The following is a 16281-nucleotide window of genomic DNA, read 5'->3' on the forward strand; positions in this document are numbered from 1 at the left end:
TTCCGCTTCCGCCGGAAGCCGAGGGAGGCCGCTCTTTCCCCTTGGCTCGTTGGTGACGCTGTTTGCCCTCTGGTTGTGAAGGAGTCCCGGGTCCCGCGGCTGCTAGCGGTATGTGGTTCTCAGGATTGGAGAAGGGTGGAGCTGCTTGTGGGCGGCGAGCTTTGGGAGATGGTTCCTTGGGATCCTGGGCTGGGCCTGGCGGCGGCTGGAGAACACAAACATCGCAGTGGGACGAGGTGGCCCTGGGTCTTCTAACCGGGTTCACTCCTCCCAGCTGTAAGGGACTAGGGGATCCCCTCCTACTGCCCGGTCTAAAAACCGGCCGGGTGGAACTGCGAGGTCTCGGACCCCAAATTAGAAGTCATCCCATAACTTTTGAAATAACCGTAATAACCCATGACTTGGAAAAAATAATAAATAAGACTTTGAGTGTCTAAGATAGTAAGATGACTTAAGACCAAAGTGGCAGCGCTTCTAACTGCAATACAAGCCGCCTGCTAACAAGGCACTGCAAAGGTGTGTGCTGCGTCATACCCATCTTTCATTTAGTCTCAGTGGCTCATTTCTTTAAAAGGTCTCCCACCCACCCTCCTGTCTCAGATTTTAAAGTTTGTTGAAGGTTTCCTCATTTGGGACTGCTTAGTTGGCTACAGCTACACTTTTTCTTGTTGTTGTTCCTTGAGAAATTTTACGTCGTATTCGTTTTGTTTGTTTATTATTTGCTGTGCACGCGCTGGGCAAATGATCTCCACCTTGTAGTTTTCTCACCTTTGCCCCTCTCACCCCACCCCGCCCTGTGGTGTTGTGTATAACAACTTCCGTGTTTTAATTAAAGCACTTTTTTTTTTTTTTAACTCCAAGGGGATCCCAGCATTGCTTCAGGGGTTGTTGCATTGGAGCATGATACTGTTCTTCTCCGTGCTTGGCTTTTTTGATCTATCAGGCTGCTCTCTAACACCGTAAGTAATATAGTTCTCGGTCGGGTTGATCTGCAATCTTATGAAATTTATACTCAAAGTTACTAGAAGTTTTTGTTTTTTGTTTTTTTATAAAACAAAGCATTGTTGAAGTTTATGAAAAGATTTTAACACAAATTGAAGAACACAGATGAATAGAGAGATGCTTAGGAGGAGAGTACACACCCAAAAGCATGGGCATTTCAGGAGTCACACTTGAATGTTTTTATAACAGTATATATATATATATATATATATATATATATATACATATACACACACACACACGTGTGTGTGTGTATAAAATTTGGGTGGCTTCTGAAGGTACATCTTAAGAGATCGTCAAACAACTTTTTCTTTTAATCTCATTTTTCTGGGTAATAGATTATAGGCTGGCTCCAGGGGTACCTTGGGTAGGATTACACAAGGGCCTTGGGACATGTTTTGTGCAAATAAAGTTTATAGTCTTGTTTGTAAAATTTCCAGAAAACTGTAGCTTTATGTCTAGGAAAGGAATAGGACCATACCCCAAGGTGATATGTGCTTAGGGCTTAAGTATAGTTTATTGCTATTTTAACATTCTTATTTGAAATCTACAGAAAGGGAATGCCATTTCTCTGTAGGCAACCTTCATAGCAGACATGATTAATATCAGGGAAATTTTTGATTCTCAGGTGGCAAGAGACTCCAACCAGACTCTGGGCCTTCCCTTTCCTTCCCATGTCTTCCTCATTTTCCCTCTGAGACTGATTCCTTCCTCTATCTTAAGAGTTGATGGTGGTGGAAGATCTGTTTCCTCTCACTGTTTGCTGAACAAGGATGCATTCCCTGCCTATCCAGCCATCACCTGTCTCAAGGTCTCTCGTCTAAGTAGGATGTGTTGCAGACTATTTGTTCACACCACGAACCTCGAGATTGTGTTATTTACTGAAAAGTGCTGTTTCTAGTTGTGGTGTGACTCGGACCTTGGCGCACACCTGTAATCCCAAATTATGAAGGTAAAGTTAGCTTGTAGAAGAAAGCACTCATGTTTGAAAGTGATGTCTAATTGAATGGCAGACGAAGTGATGAATCAGAGAAAGATTTGACAGAATAAGATCTGCCCGACTCTCAAGAGAAGAGAGAGGAAAGGAAGAGGAAGCTACTTAAGGGAGCAGCACAGAGGAAGAGAGGGAGAAGGCAGTTTTACCAGGACAGTTGTACAGATACAGGTTGCAGAGAGAGAACAAACTAGACACAGGTGAAGAATGAACAAGCCAGAGAGTGAGAAGGAGCCAAGCAGAGCAATTTGGGAGAATCTGAGAGAGAGAGAGAGAGAGAGAGAAAAGCCGGGCTGAATCAGTTAGCTCAGAGAGGAGTTTGAGCCAGAACCAGCCAGCCAGAGAACAGAAAGAACTAGGAAGGGGTGAGCTTATTTAGGAGCAAGTCTCAGAGGCTGAAGACATTCTAGGCCTAGGTTAGACTATATGGAGGCTGGAAGCTTCCAGGACTAGGCCTCCAAGACAATAATTACTACAGGAGAATAAAAGTTACTTTTACAGAAGTGCGAGAATCTGAGTTTGGAGATTGTAGGATCACTGTTCTGTGGGAATGTAGGAGAGGGTGCAGTCACTCACCACATCAGACCACATAAGCAGTGAAGCAAACAGCAGATTGTTACGCCTGGTCCTAAGATTAGCACCAAAGTGACCAGGCCTTCTTATCACACGGTAACTAAGACCTGTGATGTTAGTCAGTTGTGGTACTTGGGGAATTGAGGATACATATCTGAGTTGTCAGGTGTATAGTCCCAGCGCTGTATTTGTGACACAGGTTCTCTTTGTGCTGTTGAACAGACTATCAGGGGCCATTAGCCTTTGTAAGTGGGACTGTCGTCATTTTAACTTCTGGGTGTAGGATTTAAAGAAGTAAACACCTGATTATAAACTGAGAGTGTGGGAAAATACAAAGAACAACTCCAAGAAGGATTATTTGTTGTTTTGTTTTTGTTTTTCTAAATAAGATGTTTTAAAGTGTGTGTGTACATAAGAGTGCAGGTGCGTAAGAAGGCCAGAGGTGATGGAGCGCCTGGAGTTGGAGCTACAGGTGGCTGAGACCCACCTGAGATAGATGATGGGAACTGGACTCATATCCTTTGTAAGAACACTCTTAATTTTTGAGCCATTGGTCCAGCCAATGGGTTCTCTTTCCTTCCTTCCTTCCTTTTTTAAGATTTATTTTGTGTGTACGGGTGTGCATATGTGTGTGTTGCCCTCAGATGCCAGCAGAGGGCTTTGGGTCCCTTGGAGGTGGAGTAGTTGTGAGCCACCCACTATGTGTGCTGGGTCTGAACTCCGTTTCATGAGAGAGCAGCAAGCATACCTAACTGCTGAGCCATCTCCCCAGCCCACAAAAAAGGTTTTAATAGTTGAGTAGATTTAAAAAAAAAAAAATCCCAGCACTTGGGAGACAGAGGCAGGTGGATTTCTGAGTTCGAGGCCAGCCTGGTTTACGAAGTGAGTTCCAGGACAGCCAGGGCTATACAGAAACCTGTCTCGAAAAACCAAAAAAAAAAGCCAACCAAACAAAAAAAGGCAATAGTGTAAAGCCTTAGCCATAGAGTATGTATTCTGCCAACAGTGCCTAAAAGAAAAACAGTGAAGCCAAGCAGAACAGAAAGTCAGGCCCCAGCCACTGATGGGTCTTTAAGTGAGGCTTAGCTTTGGTTTTTAAGAAGGTAAGGATTTTTCTCTGTTGTCTGCAAAGAGCTTAGAGCTTGCAGGTCTTCTCATGCTTTGAGGGTACAGGAGATCTTATCGTGGGGTGCTCTTGAAACAGTGCTATGCCAGGGACTGTCCTCTCGAAGCTGCTAGGGAAGATGGCAGGCTGAGTGGGGCAGGAGCAGGAGCACCGCCTCATGCAGTCTCAGGCACTCATTGCAGAGTTTTTCTGCTTGGCTCAAGCTGGGATTCTCGGGTGCTGAAAGGAGTTTCAGGATGAATCAGTATGACACATTTGGAGTTTATGACGAGGTTTTACAGATGCAAGAGTGAGAGTTTATCGGAAAGAGATGCTTAGGGGAGGGAGAGCCACAAGGGCATGCGTGGGTGTGACTTCTTGAGAAAGTAGCTAGAAGAGGTCTTAGATTTCTATTCAGCCTTTCAAATCCATGTCTGTCAACATTAAGTTTCCTTCCTGAAGAAGTCTCAGCAAAAGTTTTGTTCCCCTTCTATTTTGGCTAGGGTAAACTCTCTGTCCTGTACTCAGCTGTACGGTACATGATCAAATGCACATGGCAGATTAAAGTTGGATTTGGTGTTGTATTTAACCCATCTGTTAGATTTAACCCATCTATTAGATTCTGTTAGCCTAAGATTTTACTACTAGCTCTATGCTCATTTTCTTTGTCTAGTAAAGTGTCTTACAACTTTTTTGTATTGTTTATTTTATTTTATTTTTTAACAAAATCTTAATCATTGGATTTTTACCAATGAAGACTGGAGTCAGATGCTGGGGTGAAAGCCTGCTAGCTCAGAGAGGCAGAGCGGGTGCCGATATGTGTGTTGACCTTCCAGCTGACCTTCTTCCTCAGCTAGTTGTCCCAGCAGGAATGCCCCACTCTCTAGCCTCCTTAAAACTGAATGTCCCTTCCTTCTACTTCCTGTGTATCTCTTTATCCATCCTCCTGACTTCCCCTTACTCTCTATGGTTTTTTTTCCTTAATAATCTTATATTTACTTCTGTCAACTGGTTGCTTGCTCTGCCTCTTGACCTATTGTTGACTTTATTTAATCCTGTTTACGGTATTCACATAATAAGCTGTTGAATTAAAGGTGTGTGCTAAGGCTGAGCCAAACCACAGCTAAAAACAAGTTTTTCCAGTAAATAACACAATCTTGGAGTTCATAGTATGATCAAATATCCTGCAATAGTTTATCTATTAGATAAAATACTAAATTTTAATTGTAACCAAATATTGAGTGAATTGCTAATAACATCTTTAATCCTGATTTTATAGAGCCCTTGCAAGGGTAGCATGTTGTATAGTATAAGTCTGGAACTTCTATTATTAACAGAAGCCACCAAGGTATCAGATGGGTTTTCTTCAGGAACCTCTCCTGAGAGCGATAGGGCACACATTGTACTGTTTGATGCTTATTCTATCATTAGTTGACGAGGCTTCCTAAGTTCTGTCCTGGATGTGAGTTTAGGCTGGCTTAAGTGGGACAGGCTAAACTGGCAGTTTTGTGACCTTACTGACACATACTTGCTTCATCATAGGATCAGACTCCTGTGCCTAATCACGAGCACTTCCTCTTATTAACACTAACATTGTGAAATATTTTTCTCTGTGTATGTGTGTTATTTTATGGAGATGGGTATTTTGGAAAAGTCCCTGTCAGTTGGTTGCTTATTCTTCATTTCCCTGCTGGAGATCAATATGAGTTCCTGGCCTCTGTCCTCTAGGGCTGGCTTCTCCAAGTTCCTTTTTGTCTATTTCCCTGAACTGTAAAGTTCAGCCTGGAACTAGCCTGAGTAATTTCTCTACAAACGTAGTTCTCTTTGCCCAGCCTTACCCATTGTGAGCCTAACCATTTGTCCCTAAATATACCCTGGTTCATCCTTCTGGACTCTTTCTTTTTTGTTTTTTTTTTTTTGGTTTTTTGAGACAGGGTTTCTCTGTATAGCTCTGGCTGACCTGGAACTCACTTTGTAGACCAGGCTGGCCTAGAACTCAGAAATCCGCCTGCCTCTGCCTCCGGAGTGCTGGGATTAAAGGTGTGCACCACCACTGCCCAGCTCCTTCTGGACTCTTAACTTTCCCATGACAGACCAAAGTGAGGTGGAGCAGAGACCCTCCTAATGGTAAGAGAGAGATTCTCGGGCCTTCACACATTCCTTGTTACCTAGTAAAAGTGTTCTTGATCACATTAGTGATGTGTGGACTATACCTGCCTCTTATCCCCATCCCCTTCTTCCCATTCTGTCACACCAGCAGGTGCAGGGTGATACTCTAATGTTGCTAGAGATGAACTGGGCGTTGATCCGTTCTTTTTTTTTTTTTTTGGTTTTGTTTTGTTTTGTTTTGTTGTTTTGGTATTTTTGGTTTGGTTTGGTTTGGTTTGGTTTGGTTTGGTTTGGTTTGGTTTTTCGAGACAGGGTTTCTCTGTGTAGCCCTGGCTGCCCTGGAACTCACTCTGTAGACCAGAGTGTCCTTGAACTCAGAAATCCGCCTGCCTCTGCCCCCCAAGTGCTGGTACTAAAGGCATGCGCCACCACTGCCCGGCTTGATTTGTGTCTTATACAAGGAGAAATATCTGAAGACATAAAAGAGATTTTTGCAAATGCCATCATCATTGTCACTGAAGTCTGAGCTTTCTATTGGCGCCAGATCTACTGGTAAAACCAGGAGGCAGAAGTTGGTAGAAGGAAATGGATCTATATGAGGGGTGAGGGGACTGTCAGTTAGGTGTTGGGGCTTTAAGCCTGATTCTATAGAGCCCTTGAGAAGGTAGCATGGATGCAAGGAATTACACTGAGAGAATGTATAGTTCCCCATGCTCTGCTCTTCTGCCAGTCAGCTCATGTCAGCTGAGGAGAGAGGCTGCTCTTAGCCAAGGCTGTAGAACTCAGAGTAGCTGGTGAGAGGAGGCAGGTCTGTGGAAGATGGCGGAGGGGTTCAGGAAGTACAATCCCACTCCCTACATTACACGTTAATGCTTTCATTGTTTAAAGCCATGAGCTACTTCCAGGCCACTCTCTGCTTCATCCTGCCATTGACCATGTTCTCCCTCGGTTTCCTGTGGTGCCACCATGCCTGCCTGGTAGAACAGACTCACAGAGCAGGGGTGCAGTGAATGACTACGGTAGCTGTAGTGGGGACCAGTGGGTGCAGGCATTCGGTAGTTTCCAGGACTCTTGCATCATTTCATTCACATTTGCTTCCTTCTGTGTTAGATTCATCTCTGCCAATTTCCCCCTAGAAACTCGGGTTGTGTTATAGGATTGATGAGAAAGTTATAGCCCACCATGCATATTAGGCCAAACCAGAGTCTTTAACTTTTGTCTGTGACCAGCATGACAACTTATTTTGATTTATAGCTTTATTGGTTATTTAAGTTTATCTTTAGTTGTACAAACGTTAATAATTTTGGTTAATACATTTGGACCATGGTCAGGGTCATGGAAAGTCTGTTGCCAGTATAGCTGTGCCTGTTGAGAGGTCAGGGCTGAGGAATGCCTAAGCAGAGAAAATGGGAGTCGGGACAGGACAGTGTTGCCGTAGTCACTTCCCTTGTAGCTTTCAGGACTAGCTTCCACAGCCGTGCGCAGGCTCCTGGCAGATGTTGTTAAGCTGAAGTTTGTTGACCCAGCTTGGGCTGTGTACCTACCCCTAGGTGATCAGCCAGCAAAGGGAAGTCACAAACCATGAACTCAGAAGGGAAATTGGCCTGAAAGAAAGTGGGGTGTGGTTACACAATCAACGGGAAATGACTGTTAGCAGAGGTAACAACTGCTTTCTGAAGAGAAGAGAAGATCACTGGGACTGAACCTTCTCTAAGAGATCACCTAACGGTTCTGAGTTTAATATCTAAGCAGGCTTATGTGTCACAGCCTGGAGGGCATTCTCGGGACAGTTTTGTCTTGAGCTTTGGGTCCCTGGAGACCTTGCTGTCTGGCCTTTGCTTTAATCCCATTCGGCTGCACTTGAAATCTCAAGTATCGGAAACTAATTAGATCAAGTATTTTCAGCTGACTTTGATGAAGTTTGTTTTTCTTGTAATTTTATCTTGAGTTTTCCACCTCACCAGTAAGAGTGTCTTTTGCTCACAGGAAGGTTAGGAAAATACTGTCCCATCACAAATATTTAGACACGGTGTCTGGTAGGGTTTTCAAGTGGAGACTGGAAGAAGAGAACAAATTTAAACACTTTTTAAAAACGTTAAGGAAAATAACTATGTACATGATACATGTGTGACACAGTGCATATGTGGAGATCAGAGGACCGTTTGAGGGCTGGAGTTTACTGTTCCCACCATGTGGGTCTTAGAAATTGAACTCGGGTCATCAGGTTTGGCAGGCAGCAACCTTTACCCAGTGACCCATCCAGTGACAGCAGTGTCAGAGTGAGGAGAGCCCCCATTCTCATGTCTAGCTGGAGCCTGGCCCCTGTGCTGAATATGGAGTTGGAGCCTTTCTGTTAGGAGTAGCTTAGAAGCTTAGACTGTGATTTCATGTTTCTTTGGAGATTTAAAGTAGGAGCTTGGCTAGGCAGATCAGGTGCTTAGTGACCAGGAGTCGGAAGGATTTTAGAAAGTCAGGAATTTTTAGCAACAGCTAGATTTTGATCAATTTAGATAGAACTAGAGGTTTTTTGGATTTTTTTTGGGGGGGGTGGGGAGTTGGTTTTGTTTGTTTGTTTGGGTTTTTTTTTTCATAATAAGAATAGTTTGTCATTTAGCACCTTGGCCTTTTATGTTTGTCATAATCCTTAGTATTCTTGGTTCTTTTAGCATTACAAATTCTGTTTATAAATTACCTAATGAGATACTTTCTAGAGTTTAAGCGGAGATTATGTGTGGGATGAAAAGATTGTGTTTTCTGTTCTGGCTCAGAACCTGGGGACTGGTTCTAAGATTAGGAGAACCGGTTCAAATTAGAATTCAGCTGCTCATAGAAAGGACAGCGGGTACTGCGATGTCATAGCATTTGTAGTTTTCCTTTATATATTTCTGTGTGAATACACACCCATCTGTTTGAGAGCCCTAGGAAGCCCAAAGGGGATATCAGGTCCCTGTGTTTGTAGATGGAATTACAGGTGGTTGTGAGCTTTCTGACCTGGGTACTGGGAATTCAGGCACCCTAGAGGAAGCTCTTTCAACCTCTGGGCATCTTTTCAGCCCATATACTGGGCTTTTTTGAATTTAAAATTATTCTTCTTTATATTAGTTACATTTCTATTGTGATTTAAAAAAAAATGACCCAAAGTAACTGAAGGTAGAGTTTATTTTGCCGTATAGTTCAGAGGGATAAGAGTCTTTTATACTCAGGTGAGGTAACACATACTTTTGGGAAGCGGAGGCAGGTGGATCTCTGTGAGTTCTAGGCTAACCTGATCTACACTGGGAGTGCAAGGATATCCAGGGCTACATAGAGAGACCCTGTCTCCAACAGTAGCCCCCCACTTCTGCTCTGTGAGTCTGCTGTATCAGGCAGGCATGATGGCACCACAGGGAGCCAAGGGAGGACGTGGTCAATGGCAGAATGAAGCCGAGGGTGGACTGGAAGTAGCTCGAGGCTTTAAACAATGAAAGCCTGCCCTCAGTGGCTTACTTAATCCAACAAGGCTGCACCTACCCATAAATGCCACCGACTGGGGGCGGGACACCAAACTCCCAAACCTCTGGGGACTTTTGTCATTAAACTACCTTCTTTTCATATCATCGCTGTCTTCCCTCAGATACTAAAGGGAAAGACTTCTTTCTGCAGGCTGCTCATCAGCAAAGAAAAAAGCCTTGGCCTGCCGGAGCATCCCAGAGTGGGCTCTGCTGTGGGAAGTAGGTGGCCGAGTGAGTGTGACGGTGCTGTGGGATGGGTGCAGTTTTATGTAAATGAAATACTTGTTTCAAGCTAGTCCATGTAGAAGACATAAAAACCTGTTATTTTATTTCCCAGCTGTTTTTTTTTTTGTTTTTTGGTTTTTTTTTTTTGGTTTTTCCAGACAGGGTTTCTCTGTATAGCCCTGGCTGTCCTGGAACTCACTTTGTAGACCAGGCTGGCCTCGAACTCAGAAATCCACCTGCCTCTGCCTCCCGAGTGCTGGGATTAAAGGCGTGCGCCACCACGCTGTAAGCCTAGACTGGGCAGGCTCTGAGTATTCTCACCTATATCCAAACCATAGGCCCCATGCTACTTACAGTTCAGTCTCGCTGGGCTGGTTCTGTTCCATGTGTGTCCTCAGGACAAGCTGCTTTTGGCCTCATGGTGACCTCCTTCCTCCATCAGTTCTCTCCTTCCTACTCCTCCCCCATGGTCTCTCCTGAGACCCCTCACTCAATTCTCAGGTCCCACATTTCTCTCTCTACTAACCAGTTTCAGGCTCAAGCCCTTTATTAACCAATAGCTTTAAAGCGGGGAGCAAGGTTTACACAGCAAGGGTTGGTGTATGTGAGGATGCACTTGTCTGGATGGCAGCCAGCTCTTGGGGCTCAGAATTTAGCATTTGTATACATAGCAACTTATGAATCCCCAATGTTTAAAATGGGTACAAAGTAAGAAATATTTCCAGATTTGAACTTGGCCATTGTGGTTGGAATTCCTGATGTTCAGTTTGGCAGTGCCCTCTTGTAAATGGTTAGTCTTCTGAGTGAGAGAGGTTATCATCTTTACGGATGAGAACTGAAACATTTCAGAGCTAAGACATTAACCTCTAGTGCCTTCACACTTGTCCGTCTGTCTTGCTGTCTAGTGGATTAACCTTTTTGTCATTTTCTTCTGTCCACTGGAAGGCTGCAGTATTTTAACGTGGGTCTCTTTTCCCTCTCCTTAGCTTATTTAGAAGTCTGCTTGGAGGTTATGGCTGATAAGCTGGTCCCCGGTTCTCCAGCTGATGCTTCAGAGCCACTGTTTTCCTTTGGAGTTATAGCAGATATTCAATACGCTGATTTAGAAGATGGATACAATTATCAAAGAAGCAGGCGGAGGTACTACCGACACAGTCTTATTCACTTACAGGGTGCCATCGAAGACTGGAATAAAGAAAGCAGCATGCCCTGTTGTGTCCTGCAGCTCGGAGACATCATCGATGGCTACAATGCACAGTATAAAGTATCAGAAAAGTCTCTAGAACTTGTCATGAACACATTTCAGATGCTTAAAGTTCCAGTTCACCACACGTGGGGAAACCATGAGTTCTATAACTTCAGCAGAGACTACTTAGCAAACTCTAAACTTAACAGCAAGTTTCTAGAAGACCAGATTGTACAGCATCCTGAGACCACGCCATCAGAGAACTATTACGCTTATCACTTTGTACCATTCCCTAAATTCCGGTTCATTTTACTCGATTCTTATGACCTGAGTGTATTGGGCATAGACCCATCTTCTCCAAAATATGAGCAGTGCATGAAGATGCTGAGGGAGCACAACCCAAATGTGGAGTTGAATAGTCCCCAAGGTGAATTATTGCTTTGAGCTGAGAATCTAATACTTTGTCTTTAAATTCTTCAGCTACCTTTTATTCAGCAGGAAGATGGATGATTAAGGTAAAAGTTTATTGTCATTGTTCAGGGTCAGGATTCTTATACCTTGTTGAAGTCTCATAAACTTGTTACAAGTAATTCAGACTTCAGACATTTAGCAGATATTGAGTGTCCATTCTGGACTGAGCACTTAGTAATTCTCTTTTTTTTAATGGAAAATATATTTATTTTCCATAGCAGTCGGTGGGTAGGGCAGATAAGAATAAATATATCTGTTAGCTTTCCATCACTGGTCACTACCTAAAATAATCAACTTACATGGGGGAAAAGGTCTGTCTCGGCTTACGGTTTGGAGGCGTTCGGTTCATAGTCCCTTGGCCTGGCTACACTGGGGCCTGTGGTAAAGGAGCACATGGTGACAGGGAATACACACTAGAGCAAGCTGCCCACACCTTAGAGCCTGCAAGCAAAGTGGGGGAAGGGGGCTGAGCTGGTGGTCTCCCCATCGAGGGCATCCTTCCGAGACCTGACTTCCCTCACTAGTTCTCACCTCTAAGAGATGCTCTCACCTCCCAGTAATTCCACAGTTGGTGACCAGGTCTTCAACATATGAGCCTTAGCGACATTTCACATCCATACCATAGCAGTAAATGAGACAAAAGCCAGATTCTCCCCTCGGTGATAGCTGCACTGAGAAAACAGAGCATGGTGTTACAGCAAAGGGCTAGTGGTGCTATTTTAGATGAGGTAAGCAGACAGAAGCACCCCAAGGACACAAGAATCCAAGCCATTGTCCAGATGACAGGAGCTACACTTAGAAAGAGTTGGGTAGGGAGCTGGCAGGCACAGGAAACAGATGCAAATACTCCCAAGTGTCAGAGCACAGGCCCGACTGGGGTGAAGGTAACAGGGACAAGGATATGGAGTAGGGCTCGGAGGACAGGAAGGAGGTTGTGTTTGGAGCATAGTGGAAAGTGAGTGAAGTACGTACGCAGGAAGTCGAGACTAGGATTTACATCACTGTATTTGTATATTGCTCTACATTCTTAAGATGTTGATCCCCAAAGAAAGTGTATCCTTGCATTAGCTAAACTTGAATGCCCAGATGAGGGAGAGGATGACATGCAACAGGTCTAACTTGCTGAATTCATTCAGGACTTTCTGAGCCCCAGTATGTCCAGTTTAATGGAGGATTCAGCCAAGAACAGCTGAACTGGCTGAATGAAGTTCTTACATTCTCTGACACGAACCAGGAGAAGGTAGTGATTGTGAGTAAGTATGCAAACTGCTCCTTTGGTTACATGGGCATTTTAAAAATTGGGAAGTTAATCCATGAAAGAACAGTAATATTTGTGTTTTGATATCTTCTTTCTGTAAAACAGATACTTATACCTTTTTGAGATTATAAAATAACTAACTGTATTGGTGTATGAGTGTTTGCCTGAATATATCTTCATATACTGTGTGTTTGCAGTACCCTGAGGAGGCCAGAAGAGGGTGTCAGGCAGGTCTCTTCTGTAATTACAGACAGTTGTGAGCTAACATGTGGGTGCTGGGAATTGGATCCTGGTCCTCTGGAAGAGCAGCCAGTGCTCTTCATTGCTGAGCCATCTCTTCAGCCCCACTTACTACTTTTCTTTGAAACCTAAATCTTAACATTTAAAATGAGTCAGGAAAGAATTGTAAAATAAACAAAACATCTTGCCATCTGTTAGTGTCTCTGAGTTTCCCTTGTAGGGTTCAAAGTGGACTTTTCCCAACTATGAATCAAAGTATCCACTAAGTCTTACCCTTAGCAGCCTTGGCTGGCAGTGAAATTACCACGGCTGGATCACTGCTGCCCAGCTGAGGCAGAGCTGGTGTGAGATGTGACAGTCACACTTGCAGTTCTCTGCCAGTCCCACAGTTCCACAGGAACTAGTTTTCATTTAGGAATCAGTTTTGGGACACACTGCCATTGGAGATAACGGGCAGTTTGGAAGGTGTGCCTGCTCCTACGTGATGCTGGGATGCCATCTGCCTCTTGGTTTTAGGAACCTTGTGAGCATTGAGAAAGCCTGTGAACTGCACTTTTCTCACACACATGAAATCATGAATGGAAATCCTTCAATTGAACAGAGGTGTGTCTGCTACCATTTGATTGTCAGTGTAGCTTCTCTTAGCCTTAGAACACTCGGGTCAGAGAAGGGGAAGGAGGGAAGGGTGCGCATAAGTGCTTGGGCACATGCCCTGCTAGGGGTCTGTTACCCAGTCCCTTTCTTACTTGCTTATAAACAAGAGGCATTAAGTGAAACTTGTTTAAATGTACGGATGCAAACAAACAGTAGCAGAGCAGAGCTCAGTGACTGGGAAGGAGCAAGACAGGCGAGCTCTGGCCCAGTGCACTCTCTTAAACTGTCAGATATGGTGGCACTGCAGTTCAGAGTCCTGCTTCTATGCCCACGTAGCTCCTAGGGCCCAAGGTCCACCTTCCCTGCTTTAATCAGTTTTCTCAGCTACAAGTTGGATCTGGCAGCTTTGATTGCCACAGGTTCTTTAACGTCTCCTGAACTGTGTTTGTTCAGTGACATTTTTATATAGCACAACCCCTGGGCAGCTCTTAAGCTGTTCTTTAGCTGCATCTTTCTTTATATGTAACATTCCTATATATGGAAATCAGTGAGATTGGATCCTGGCATAGAATCTGGCTGACTCCTGGGCCTTTACAGATCCCCTGCATAGGATGCCTTTGGGATTGTGTAAGCCTCAGAGATCATTTTCCTATACAAATATATCTTCTACCTTATATTTAAACCATCTACCCATCTGTCTATTCTGTTTATCAAAGATGTGGTTATAGATTGCCTGCTCCATAGCTCAGGCTGGTCTTGAACTCATGACCCTCCTCCTGCCACTTCCCAAGTGCCGAGATTACAAAGCGCATTGTCACCTCGGTCTGCATGTGTTTAGGTTTGCTTTCCTGAATTCTAGCTTCTGGTCTTTTTTCTTGATGGAAAAAAAATTTAATTTGCTCCTAATTTTTCCTTAACAGGCCATCTTCCTATTTACCCAGAGGCCTCTGACAGCGTGTGCCTGGCTTGGAACTACGTGGATGCTCTGTCAATCATATGGTCTCACAAGTGTGTGGTGTGTTTCCTTGCCGGCCACACACACGACGGTGGCTACTCTGAAGATCCTTTCGGCGTGCACCATGTCAACCTTGAAGGGGTTATTGAAACAGCTCCGGACAGCCAGGCCTTCGGCACAGTCCATGTCTACCCTGACAGAATGCTGCTGAAAGGAAGAGGCAGAGTCCCAGACAGAATTATGACTTATACCAGGGAACAAGCTTTGTGATTTTCGCCTCATTATCTTGTCTGCTTTGTAGAAAGTGAATGATACTGTTTTATGTTTTATTACATTCCATAAAAAGTTAAATTCTCAGTTGTGCTCTTAAGTATTCTGTTTGTGTACAAAATGTATTTGCACCTTGATTATGTGTGAGTGAAGATAAAACTCAGAAGTGTTATTTTTGGATAATATATCCAGGTACTGAAAGCTAGTACTGAAAATCTTAAAATAAACCAGGAAGGAGACTCATGTGGGCATATACTCCTAAGAAGGGGCTGTATTTGGCCTAATTTGAATTTCTTTACTTCCCCTCCCCATCCCCTCCCCTCCCCCTCCCCTCCCCCTCCCCCTCCCCCTCCCCTCTCTGTCTTTTTTTTTGTACAAGGAGAATTATTCTTGTGTTAACTCTTAACAGCTTAGCACATGAAAGCCAAAAGCTAAGTCAAGTCTGACCTGCTTACCCTGCTGTATGAGTGGACATTGGTCGTTTGTTTCAGAAAGAGCAACAGAGCTGGGCAGTAAGCCCAACCCCAGGCTGCCTGACAGTATGCATGGACATCTTATCTGTACTGAAATAAAACCAGAAACACTGAAGGAGAAGAAAGCTTGGCTAGCTTGAACTATGTAGACCCTACCTTCAAAAGATAAAAATTATTTTATTCCATTGGTAAGATCCAAGGCAAGCGCACACAAAGTCAGTGTCTTCCGTGCGTCTGTGAGGGTGCACAGGGTACTATGAATATTTACAGCCATACTAGTCTTGATACAGGGAATTAAAATACTGGATCTGTGTTCTGAACATGACTCATTTACACACAGACATCAAGCATGATTCAGAGGATCAGTAGGTCCCGTGTCAAATTTGCAAATGGACTGGACTCGTCATGACTTAGTTCTAAAGACCATACAAGAGCTGTGAAGACCATGCACCCTAAAGGGACGCTGGAAAACTCAGATCCTTGGCGTGTATTTTATTGACTCGAACTGCACTGTAATTGTTTTAATATCAACTCTATCTTGTCCTTGATAATCTGACTTAAGGATCCCTTTAGTATTTACAGAGTACTGTTGTCTTACATGATATAAAACAGTATCTGACTCATTTTCACTCGGCGTGGTGAGCATGAATTCTATTCAAAAGAAGCATTTCTTACAACTGAAATGAATCTTGCCTTAGCGACTTTTCTATTGCTGTAACAAAAGATCATGGCCAAGGCAACTTAGAAAAAGAAAGTATGTAATTCGGGATTTAGGGTTCTGGAGCAGTGGTTCCCAACCCTCCTAATGCCTCTACCCTCTCCTCACATTGTGGTGACCCCCAACTATAAAATTATTTCTGTTGCTACTTCATAACTGTAATTTTGCTAGTTCTAAATCTTAATGTAAATATCTGATATGCAGATGGCTCTAGGGGTGGAAGGGTTGTTTGACACCCCCACCTCCAAGGGTTGTGACCCCCAGGTGCAGAACCTGCTGTTCTAGAGGGTTAGAGTCCATGGTGGCAGGAACAGCTGAGCATTCATACCGTGTTCCAAAGTTCGAGGCAGAGAGAGACACTGGGAATGGCCTGGACCTTTTGAAACCTCAAATCTCATCCCCAGCGACTACTTCCTCCAGTAAAGCCACACATTCTAACCTACCCAAGCATCACTGCCAAGCGGGGACCACGTATTCAGACATGGGCCTGAGGGGACATTCCCCTGTAAACCACCACTCATCTGGTTACAGAGTTTGATTCCAGCCTAGATAAGCTCCCCATGCAGATATCTGACACATAATGTGAGCTACTTAAATAATACTCAAGCAATCACACC

General features: G+C 43.9%; 1 protein-coding gene across 2 annotated transcripts; it reads left to right on the forward strand.

Annotated features, from left to right (window-relative positions):
• Positions 1–13: 13 nt before the first annotated feature.
• Adprm (ADP-ribose/CDP-alcohol diphosphatase, manganese dependent) lies at positions 14–14560 on the forward strand. 2 transcript variants are annotated; one of them, XM_021176987.3, is made up of 5 exons: positions 14–108; positions 862–959; positions 10486–11112; positions 12293–12409; positions 14169–14560. In XM_021176987.3, exons 3-5 carry the CDS (start codon positions 10512–10514, stop codon positions 14471–14473), a joined length of 1023 nt encoding a protein of 340 aa, XP_021032646.1. In that variant the 5' UTR covers positions 14–108; positions 862–959; positions 10486–10511; the 3' UTR covers positions 14474–14560. The 2 variants fall into 2 exon arrangements, with proteins under 2 accessions (XP_021032646.1, XP_021032647.1); XM_021176988.3 differs by lacking the exon at positions 862–959 and having other exon boundaries at positions 51–108.
• Positions 14561–16281: the final 1721 nt, after the last annotated feature.

The sequence above is a fragment of the Mus caroli genome, unplaced genomic scaffold, assembly GCF_978045245.1.
Source record: "Mus caroli unplaced genomic scaffold, Mus_caroli_1 scaffold_13, whole genome shotgun sequence".
NCBI lineage: Eukaryota > Metazoa > Chordata > Mammalia > Rodentia > Muridae > Mus > Mus caroli.